Here is a 12,270-nt window from a genome sequence, read left to right as displayed (position 1 = left end):
TCTTTAACCAATTACAAGTCAAAGAATGTTTAAACCCACCTATAATCTGTAAGCCCCCCCGCTTTGAGATGTCCCATCTTTTCAGGCAAACCAATGTGTGCCTCCCACGTATTGATTTATAACTTTACCTGTAATCCCTGTCTCCCTGAAATGTATAAAACCAAACTGTAACCCAGCCACAGTAAGTCCACTTGCTCAAAGCTTCTTGAGCATGGCTCCAGGTCATTTTCCCAAAGAGAACTGTAATTCATCATGCAAAAGGTAAAAGGGGTTAGCTTTGCTATTTTGTATTTTTAATAATTCATTCATTATTCCCCTATTTCTTGATAGTGCCTAAAGAAATTTCTATCTCCTATGCTTTTAATTGTAAATAAATGTTTTACCTTAAGCATAATTATTAAATTTTGTTAGTTTGGGCTAACTTTGGTTCAAAGTGGTCATGTAATATAAAATCTCTTGAGTATAAGCTTGGTGTTTTAGGTTAAGCTGTACACTGGTTTGTCCAAGCATACTTTCCAATATTCTTACTTCTTCCTATATATGCATATATGATTTGATTATATATTTAAGATTATTAAAATATTTGAGGAGGGTGACAGGTGATGTGTGCATGCTTTATGGTCTAATTCAATTAAGATCTTTATTCTTAATTTACTACTATATCCTCCTTTAGTCTTTAATTTCGTATGGGCTTTCTTGGAAATATAAGTGTTCTCAAATTAGAAAGTGTAGGCAGCCCATTTTATTCCATCTCATAAAGCTACACCTTGACCTAATGTTTTTATGAAAATATTTGTGCTTACTGTAATCTAATACTTTTTTTAGGTTTGCTGAAGATGGAGGTACATAGGGGAAGAGATGATGAGGTTTACTGGGTTTTATAGATTATAAAAGAGGTTTCTTCACAGAGATATAAAGCACCACTAAGTCCTGTGAGTTTCAGGCTATTGCTGATAGCATTTTGGCAAATAACTTCACTTAGTTATTTAAGTTTATGGATAAGCATAGTGGGGTATCTAATCCAACTTTGGGTCTTAGCCATCATGGACCCAGAATATATTAAAGGCACTTTTGTAGCTTATTTTTTATTTTAGTTGTAGCTTTTTACAGCTTAAAGTTTAACTTTACTTTTTTTTTTTTTTTTTTTTTGATACAGAGTCTCACTTTGTTGCCCGGGCTAGAGTGAGTGCCGTGGCGTCAGCCTAGCTCACAGCAACCTCAAACTCCTGGGCTTCAGCGACCCTACTGCCTCAGCCTCCCGAGTAGCTGGGACTACAGGCATGTGCCACCATGCCCGGCTAATGTTTTCTACATATATTTTTAGTTGTCCAGATAATTTTTATTTCTATTTTTAGTAGAGACGGGGTCTCGCTCAGGCTGGTCTCGAACTCCTGACCTCGAGCGATCCACCCGCCTCGGCCTCCCAGAGGGCTAGGATTACAGGCATGAGCCACAACTTTACTTATTAATGATTTTAAACACAACTTATGCCAAATTTTATTAATTTGGGTTAATTATATGACTGTAGTGGCTGGTATAAAGTTTACCAGTCCTAAAAAGGATAATATAATTTAGTCAAATTTTTGTTTATGTCTTAATTTTTATTGCTACTGTTTTCTGGAGGGTTATGATTGAGCAAGGCATCATGAGCTACTAGTTAGTGTGCTTAAAGCCTGCTTCTTTTGATTTTTTGTTCACCTAGAAGGCATTCATTCTCACTGAGGTGTTGATACTCGCATGTGCTGTTATACTAAAAATTAATAAAAAGACTACAACCAAACCTTTATGTTTACGGAGTTCCATAAACCCATCTAGGCATTAGGAGAATTTTTATTAAATTATTGAAGAGTTAAAAAAAAAAAGAGCTCTAGTCCATGAAGGCTAATTTTTAAAGGATTTTTAAAAATCATTTTGGAAATCCTTTAATTAGCATTTGGGCTAGAGCTTAGTTCTAGAGAAATTTATAATTAAATTTGGTTAACACAGGAACTATCATCATTGATTTAAGCCTTATTACAACTAGTGAAGATTTTTTGTTTTGAAGGTTTGGGAAGAATGAAACATACAAATGCATGTATGCATGTTAAAGTAGGTTTATGAGGAGTGGAGGGGTTTGTGGAGTTGACAACATATGGTAAAAGTTACATGTACATGTATGTGGTTAAACTTTTATATGTCCATTGAGCATGAATTAATATCTTATAGTTTATGATACTGGCCAATAATATTTAATTTAAGCTCAGCTACAAGTTGCATGTGTTAAGGAATTGATGGCTATGTTGGATCACAGCATCCCCCAAAATTAAAATACTAAATGCATAACACCACAATTAATTTGGTCATGGGCTGATTAGTCTTTAGTCCATTGGGGTGTCTTATTTAAGGGAAACAAGTAGGTGCTTTTACAATGTGGATAAATCTCAAATGCATTATGCTAAAAGAAAGAAACAGGACACTAAAGATTACATACTGTAGGAACCCACTTACATGACATTGAGGAAAAGACAAAACTATAAGGACAGAAAACAGGACTCGGCAGAGGAGCAGTTGATAAGAAAGGGTCACGGGAATTTTTTGTGGTGATTAAACTGCTCTAATATATAGATTATGGTGATGGTTACACAACAGTATGCCTTTGTCAACATTTGCAGAACTATATACTAAAAAGGGCGAATTTTACTGTATTACACCTTACTACAAAGTATAAAAAAGATAAAGCAATAAACTTTTCAGAAGAAAATGTAGAAGAACATCTTCATGATATTGGAATAGGTAGTTTTCTTAAATAGTACAAAAAAAAACCCATTAGGAAATAGCACAAGTTTCAACAATATTAAGATTAAGACCTTCTGATCATTAAAAGACACTGTTAAGAGAGTGGAAACGCATCCCTCAGAATGGGAGAAGATATCTGCAATTTACATATCTATGTAGGACTTACATTCAGGATATGGAAAGGATTTCTAAAATTAAATAAGGAAAAGACAAATAATAGAAAAAATGTGCAAAAAATTTCACAATATTTCACAAAAGATGCTTTTCAAATGCCCAATGAGCATTTGATAATTGCTCAATGTCATTAATCATCAAAGAAATGCATATCAAACCCATGATGTAATACAGCTACATCCCCACCATAATGGATAAAATGAAAAATACCTGAAAATCCCAAGTGGTGTTGAGGATGTGGAGCAAACAGATCTTTCATGCTTATGGGAGTATAAAAAATATATCAAAAGACATGTACAAAATAGTCATAACAGTTCTATTCATAATAGCTCCAAACTAGAAACCACCCGCATAAAATGAATACATAAAATATGATATATTCACACAATGGAATGCTGTATAGTAACGAGAATGAAAGAAATACAACTACAATCAACAATACGACAGATGGTCGTACAAAAAAATATATAAAATTTAAAAATATAGACATAGAAGATTATATCTTTTACAATTCTAATTACATGCATTTCCAAGCAAGCAAACTATATTGCTTGGATGTCCAACTATTGGTTAAGTGATGGGAGATGGTAACTGAAAGAATGTACAAGTTGGGGTTTGGGGATGTTGGCAATGCTTTTTCCTTGATCTGGATGACAATTACATAAGTGCATTGAGTCTATGAAATTTATAGAAATGAAGAATGTGACTTGTGTACTTTTTGTACACTTCAAAAATAAGTTCAAAGTGTAATAAAAATTTTACTCAAGAAACTAGAAAAATAAATTTAATAGCCTAAAAAGTTAGGTGGGCATGCTGGGAATATTTCACTCTGAATGTATGCTCTCCCCCGCTCCCTGCAATTTTAATTTCAATGCATATCCCTCTCCTAAGTTGAGCAACAGCTAGAACCACTAGTCCAGCAGGTCCTTGACTGAGCATGTAAGGGTTCAGGCTCTGCAGAAATCCTCACAGAGATAGTCCATGCAAGCCTGTCATTTCTCTCTACTTAATGAGAGTTTATTTTCTGAGGGCTCCGGGGCAATATTTAAGCATAGTGAATTCTAGAAAATGATTGGCTTCCCAGTAACTGTGACCCCAAAGGTGAAGGGAGAGCCCTGCTGCCTGTGGCTATGGCTTGCCCCCACCACCAGTGGCTTCCACAGGTCAAAGAGGAGTGTTGCTGGTTGGGTTTTTCTGAAGCAGATGCTGAAAGAGAGTTGGGGATGCAAAAATACGCATTTGCAATTAATACCTTAGAAAGGAAGCAGAGGAGGGGTTGATAAGAGAACAGAATGGGATGGAGGAAGAATTTGAACTGTGACACAGGCTCAATAAACCTCAGCCACCTCACTAGCAAGTGCTGGACTACCAGAGTATTTTAGTAATAAATTTTACTGATGACATCTTTCTAGTTCTTAGAAGGAAAAATGAATCACGGGAGACACAGAGTTCATAATAAACATGTTGGGGATAAAAAGCACTCTTCATACTATCAGATCTGTAATTGAAGACAAGAACTGCCCCATGTTTCTATAACCAGCACTGTGTTTGATGCTCAAAATATCTGTGAATCACTGAAAATTTCATATGAGCAGCAGGGTGTAAAACAAATAAGAAATTTAAGCTGTTCTCCCAGTAGAAAGCAATCATTTTATATTGATGCATCCATGCCGACTGGTTAATCAGAAAGAGGTTTTGAAATTGGTAATGGCCTTTGGAAAGGTTGGCTTTAGGAAGAGCCTAAAATGATACCAGTTAGTTCAGTTAACCCATCTCAAACAAGTACTTCTAGAAAGAAGTGGTAAAGACTCCCCTGTAACCACTTACACTCAAATGCCCGTGGGAGTTCCATGACAGTTGGAACTGTAACATTGGCTGGAGGGGGTTGATAGGCACAGGTTGGTACATAACTTAGAAAAATAAGTAAACGATATTGAGAATTTGTGACGAGTGAAAACAGGATAGGTAGCTATTCAGAATGCTTAATAAATAAACTGTGCAAACAATTCGGAAAATAAAATCAGGTGGGGAAGAGAGGCTGATAAGAGAAAATTAGAAGAAAGAGTCTGTGACAGACTAATAAGAAATATTATAAAATGGTGTATTTCTCTCCTAAACTTCATTTGGAATTCTCTCACCTGAGACAGCCGAGTACCCTCCCAGAGAGCACTTGTGAGAACAGCAGAGCCTGTATAAATGGGCCAAAACCCAGTCCTGCTTTCTTCCTTATGCTACTCTGCTTTTGTCTTTCTAGGTTCCAAGATGGCTGACAGATGGAAATTTTGGGGTGTGGCACCTGCCATACTGCAGATGAGCCGAGATCATACAAAATTCTATGTAGGGCGAGCACTGTGGGCCAGCATTACTTTTCTCTATGTTTCGGTTGTGTACGTAGTGCAAATCTCCTGGCTGAGCATGGCAGAAGACTTCCAGTGCCACGGGAACATCTCCGACGCCTGTCTCGCAGAGTGTTATGAGAGCCACTTCACTAGGCCTGTTCTAGGAGTCTGGTATTTGGTTGGCTTTGTCTTTTCCTCCATCTTTTTTGTGATGGAGTTTGTTGTCTCTCAGAATGTACATAAACAAACCAAGATGTTTAGGAAGCAATCTTTAGAAGAAAAAGAGTCCAGCAACACTGTCACTGACGTAGACTGTACAAAGACAGAAAAAGAAGTGACTTTTGACTTATCCATGGAAAAGCCCCTGTTGGCAAGGTATCTTGCCTACTTCCTGGTACAGATGTCTGTGCAGGTGATCTTTTTGGTCATCCTTTTTCACTGTCACCGACCACTGATCACGAAACCTATTTGGTGCAGTACCCACTTGTGTCATGGGCCTTATTCATGTGTGTTAATGGGGACGCAGGAGAAGATAATGTCCATCATACTTCTGGCTACAGTTTCAGTAGTTATTGTCACTTTCTGTCTTATATTCTTCCTGTACACCATTAACGAATATATCCTCACGAGTGTGACCCTGTCTAGGAGAAGCAAGAGCTCTGCAAAACCCTAACAGTGGCTCTGATGATCATCACTAACAAAATACGGAATGGATGCAAAAGAGGCCTACAGTGGTCTTATATTGAAACAATACATACTTTATCCTTATTTGCTGCTCCAAGATGTTCTTATCTTAAAAAATTAAAACTGGGAAGAATGGCAAGCCTACTTTCTTCTTATATGAGTAATCACTTTATTTTCTAAAGAAAAAAATTGGAATAGGGTTCAGAACATTTTAAAATGAGGAATCTGAGGGTATTCACCACTACTGGTTTTGATATCCCACCACAATGAAATTTTAAGCACTATTCTTTTACAGTTAATTGGTTAGTATTTTCATATTAAGATTTAAAAATGTACATGCTGGATAACTGTTTTTTAGAGGGAAGAGCATAGTGGAAAATTACAGATAATCAAACACTGTAGCTTCTCTAGTATACTACCTCCTACTTACAGTGTTCTTAAAACAATATCTTTTAGGCTTTCCTGCTTAAATAAATCTCAATGCAGATGTTTCTCAAAAAATGTTAATAATAAATATCTTGTAGAAGTTGAGAAGGTAAATGAGTAAGAAAAAGGGAAATAGTATTTTCTAAGAGCTTCAGAGGAAATTATTGAGTTTTATAAATGTATTAAGGATAAGGGAAAATAAAACAAATAAAACTAATATATTTCTCTACTTGAACTGCATCTATTTCCCTTTGCACTCGATTTCATTATTATCAATTTCTAGCTTAATTTTAGAAAGCTGAACTATGTTGAACTGATTAAAATTTGAGAAGTAAATTCTGCATGAAGCAATTGAACCTTCTACACTGGCAAAAGACTGAACTGGAAATGCAGCCACAGCTGTTATTTGGGGGTCAGGGCAGTGTCATACGGATCTTTAAAGAGCAAGGGTAGTGGTTCCTCATGAGCCAGGATGGCTTATCACAAAAAATACAGCAATTTAGAACATGAGATTGGATCATCTTGGTATGGATACACGTATTTATAGAGTCAGGCATTGACATGTAGTACTAGAATGGCAGTCTGAGAATTCCTTTCAAAATATTTTGTTTTGAACTCCCATGCTTCGGTGTCCCATTGTTCTAAGAAATAGCTTAAAATCTTTTAACATCATTTACGCACCCCTAGTTCATCAAGTCCCCACTTAGCAATGTAATCTCTTTTCTGACCATGACCTTTCAACCCGACCACACTTCATACTCCACCCAACTCTTGGCCTTGTCCATGCAATGTCCTCTTTCACCTCTGCACCTTCACAATGCTTTACTTTCCAACTGTGATGATTTTCAGAATAGCCCTCACTCCAACTCTCTTCACCTGCATAACTTTTGCTAACGACCTCCTTATCAATTGAGATGCCACTCCCTGCAGAACACCCTTGCTCTTCCAAGTCTGAATTAAAAAGTTTTATTTGCCATCCTTACCTCATCATAGACTTACAACACTGCCTATTTATTTGCTATTATAAAGATGTAACCTCTTTATAATAAAGAATATGCCTAACTTGCTTCCTAATTGACACCCAAGGCTTGCACATTGCCAGTGTTGAATAACTATTTGGAAAATAAATTTTTACATGAAAAATAACAGTTACCCTATGTGATATATGTAACTTCAATATACTCGTATATTATCTAGAGAAACATTAGAAGCTGAAAGAAATTTTTCATGTTCCATATACCCATTTGGAATATTGACTGAGATCTTAGAAACCAACTTAGACTTATATAGCATGTAAAGGTACATATGTAGGACCTAATTGCTTTTTTTCTTAGCCTGAAAATGACTGCTTCAGGTTATTTTTTGTTGATACATAATAATTATACATATCTATGGGGCACACATGATATTTTGAAACAAGCATACAATGTGTAATGATCAAATCAGGGTAATTAGGATATTCATCACCTCCAACATTTATCATTTCTTTGTGTTGGGAACATTCCAAATCTTCTCTTCTAGCTGTTTTGAAATATACAATAAATTATTGTTGCCTATAGTCACCCTATTTTGCTATCAAACACTAGAAATTATTCCTTCTATCTAACTGTATTTTTGTAGCCATTAACCAACTTCTCTTCATTCCCTCATCCCTCCTTACCTTTCTGGCCTCTGGTAACCATCATTTTACTCTCTGCCTCTGTGAGGTCAACTTTTTTAGCTCCCACAGATGAGTGGGAACATGCAATATTTGTCTTTTTTACCTGGCTAATTTCATTTGACATAACGTCCTCCAGTCACATCTATGTTGCTGCAAATGACAGAATTTCATTCTTTATTACGGCTGAATAATATTCCATTATGTATATGTACCACATTGCCTTTACCTCATTCATTGATGGACACTTAACTTGATTCTATATCTTTGCTATTACAAATAGGGCCGCAATAAACGTGAGAGTGAAGATATCTATTTGATATAGTGATTTTCTTTCTTTAGGATATATATCTAGCAATGAGATTGCTGGATCATATGGTAAATCCATTTGTGGTTTTGTGAGGAATTTCCATGCTGATTTCCATAATGGCTATACTAATTTACATTCCTACCAACAGTGTATGGATAGTTTGCTATATTTCCTTTTATTCTGTGCAGTGTTTTTCACTTGCTAATTGTTTCTTTTGCTATGCAGAAGCTTCTTAGCTTGCTGTAATCCCATTTGTCTATTTTGGCTTTTGCTTTTGCCTGTTCTTTTGAGGTCAAAATATCTTTGCCCAGACCAAGGTCAGGAAACATTTCCCCAATGCTTTCTTCTAGTACTTTCATAGCTTCAGATCTTACATTTAAGTTTTTAATTAATTTTTGAGTTGATTTCTTTATATGGTGAAAGATGAGGATTGAAATTCATTCTTCTGCATGTGGACATCCAGTTTCTCCAGTACAATTTATTAAAGAGACTGTGCATTACCCAATGTATATTCTTGGCATCTTTGTTTAAAATGAGTTGGCTATAGGTGCATAGATTTATTTCTGGGTTCTCTATTCTGTCCCATTGGTCTATGTGTCTGTTTTTATGTCCATATAATGCTATTTGAGTTCCTGTAGCTTTGTAGGATATTTTGAAATCAGATAATGTGATGCCTCCAGCTTTGTTCTTTCTGCTAATGATTACTTTGGCTATTAGGACTCTCTTGTGGTTCCATATGAATTTTAGGATTTTTTTTTCTACTTCTGTAAAGAATGTCATTCGTATTTTCATAGGGATTGCATTGAATCTGTAGATCATTTGGGGGAATATGGACATTTTAATAATATTAATTCTTTCAATCTATAAGCAAGGGATAGCTTTCCATTTTTTGTTTCTAATTGCTTTTTTAAGTTGTTTTATTTATTTGCTTTAATGCACATATAACAAAATTCACTCTCTTTGGTGTACAGTTCTATGAGTTTGACAAATGCATAGCGATCAGTTAACTACAGCCACAATCAAGATACACCCTTTCCGTCTGGCGGCAGCCATAAGGTAAGCCAAGATGGTGCATACAGGTATATCCAGGAGCTATGGAGGAAGAAGCAGTCTGATGTAATGCGCTTTCTTCTGAGGGTCCGCTGCTGGCAATACTGCCAGCTCTCTGCGCTCCACAGGGCTCCCCGCCCCACCCGCCTGGATACAGCGCGCAGACTGGGATACAAGGCCAAGCAAGGTTTTGTCATATATAGGATTCGTGTGCGCCATGGTGGCCGCAAACGCCCAGTTCCTAAGGGTGCAACCTATGGCAAGCCTGTCCATCATGGTGTTAACCAGCTAAAGTTTGCTCGAAGCCTTCAGTCTGTTGCAGAGGAGAGAGCTGGACGCCACTGTGGGGCTCTAAGAGTCCTGAATTCTTACCTGGTTGGTGAAGATTCCACGTACAAATTTTTTGAGGTTATCCTCATTGATCCATTCCATAAAGCTGTCAGAAGAAATCCTGACACCCAGTGGATCACCAGACCGGTCCACAAGCACAGGGAGATGCGTGGGCTGACATCTGCAGGCCGCAAGAGCCGTGGCCTTGGAAAGGGCATAAGTTCCACCACACTATTGGTGCTTCTCGCCGTGCAGCTTGGAGAAGGCGCAATACCCTTCAGCTCCACCGTTACCGCTAATATGATGTTTGTAAAATTCATACCTAATAAACAATTTAGGACGGTCATGTCTGCTTAAAGGTGTTACTTGTCTGTTAAACTAGTCTGCAGATTGTTTCATGACTGCTTTGTCAAATTATGAAGTGCAATAATGTTTGAAGACTATAAGGGATGGTGTATCTTGTTTCTAATAAGATATGCTTTTTTTGTCTTTGCTTTATCTCATTAGGGAGTTATATGTCAGTGTTTAAAACATGCTGTGTGGTGTAATAGGTGTAAAATAAAATCTTTAAAAGAGGGGTGCTACAACTACCCTGTAGATTTGTTTGGTGCATGTGGTGAAACCTACAGCTTTACTGGGATGACGCCAATGCTCTGGTTTTTTAATTGGGTTTTGTTTAGAAATTTGTAGGGTGGAAGGAGGATATCCTAACCCCATGTTATCATATGTAGAAAAATGTGCTCTCATGTAGAGCCCACATCTTTAGATTTAATCCAGTGTTCCATTTGTTTCTGAAAGAAAAGTTTCCAAAATGCCACCATTTTTCAGAACTGAATAAACTTGTTACAAGAGGCTTATCTTACAAATGAAACAAATTTGGGTTAACCTAAAAGTTGCCTCAGTCTCCACTGTACCATTTAAGTTAACTGTAAGAGATGAAAGCTGCTCCTGATTCAATCCCATGGCTCCATGAAATCTAGAGTCCTGAATTCTACACATAGTAGACAGTAGTGGTATTTACACTGTATTTTGAAACTGATGGAAATTGAATGTTAGGCAAATGAGAATTAACTTTATGTTAGTAAGCTAGTAATGCTACAGTGGGAAGCTAGTAAGCCAGTGGCCATTAGGTAAATACCTTTCAAATGTGAGGTGAGTTGTTTCCACATCTTTGCAATTGTGAATTGTGATGCTATAAACATTTGGGTACAGGTGTCTTTTTTATAGAATGACTTTTGTTATTTTGGGTAGATGCCCAATAATGGGATTGCTGGATCGAATGGTAGGTCTACTTGAATCTGTTTAAGGTATCTCCATAATGCTTTCCGGGGGGGGGGGGGGGGGGGCGGGGAATGGGCAAGACATGGGCAATATATATAACCTGAACCTTTGTATCCCTATAATAAGCTGAAATAAATAATATAAAAAAATAAAAAATAAAAAAATGTGACGTGAGAAAATCAAAGTCACCTTTAATCAAGATTTTTAAATACTTACCTGTAACACTAATTTGTGACCATTATGAATCCCCTTCCCACATTAGGGGTAAAAGTGTAGTTGGCTGCTTAAAAGTATGTATCATTCTCAGTCCATTCTTAACAAATCATCTTGGGTCAACCCAGTCCGTAAGGTTACAGGGAAGCATCATCATTGGTGTCAATGTAAATTCATGGTTTTCAATCTAACCTTACGTATCTGCGGTTTGTCCCTGATCAAAATACCCTAAAAATCCTTAGCTTTTCACAAAGTTGGGCCATCACTTGTGCGCTCACCTTCACTTCAAGCATCCCGCCACACGGTGTTACATTTATGTTTCAGGTGTTCAGTGAACTAGGCTAATGTTTCCCAGGGTAAATTTGAGTGTGAGGAAAATACAGAAGAGGAGTTGCTTCATTTCTTCCAGATTCTGGGTTTGCTGACTTAAGAGTAGGTAGTTTGATTTCAAAATCCAATGGTTTCCCTGAACCAATTTTTCTCTAGGGGTTTCAAAAGGCTCAGCTAATCAATTTCCAGAAAATGTTATAGGCTCATAAAAACTTATTAAGACCTAAGACGTAAATTACTTTCTAAAAAAAAAAAAAAACTATGCATTTGGATTTTGTGTAGACGTTGTTTAATGAAAGGAATAAATGTCTATTAAACTAAAAAAAAAAAGATACAAACAGTTCCAGTACCCCCAAAGTGCCCCTTGTGCTACCCCTTTGTAGTCAACCTCTCCTGCTACCCAAAACACTTGACAATTACTTACCCATTCTTCACACTTATAGTTTTGCCTTTTCCAGAATGTCATATAAATGAAATATACAAAATATAGGCTATTTAGTTGGGCTTCTTTTACTTAACATAATGCATTTAGAATTTATCTATGTAATTGTATGTCTCAAGCATGTTTCTTTTTAGAGCTAAGAGCTATTCCATTGTATGGATACCTCACATTTTTTTTTTTTAATCCACTCACCAGCGAAGGACATTTTGAATTATATCCAAATTAGGTTATTATTAATAAAACCACTATAAGTACTGTT

The 12,270-nt window shown here is 36.7% G+C and overlaps 1 protein-coding gene across 1 annotated transcript; it reads left to right on the top strand.

Moving 5' to 3' along the window:
* The first annotated feature begins 5,211 nt into the window (after positions 1-5,211).
* LOC123640614 (60S ribosomal protein L15-like) lies at positions 5,212-10,044 on the top strand. The gene is given in 3 exon segments (XM_045555205.1): positions 5,212-5,700; positions 9,362-9,956; positions 9,959-10,044. Coding segments are annotated over 3 exon segments (1,170 nt in total).
* The last annotated feature ends 2,226 nt before the right edge of the window (positions 10,045-12,270 follow it).

Source organism: Lemur catta, chromosome 6 (assembly GCF_020740605.2).
Source record: "Lemur catta isolate mLemCat1 chromosome 6, mLemCat1.pri, whole genome shotgun sequence".
NCBI classification, from domain to species: domain Eukaryota; kingdom Metazoa; phylum Chordata; class Mammalia; order Primates; family Lemuridae; genus Lemur; species Lemur catta.
The sequence above is the reverse complement of the archived record's forward strand: the minus strand, read 5'-3'. Positions and strand labels throughout refer to the sequence as shown.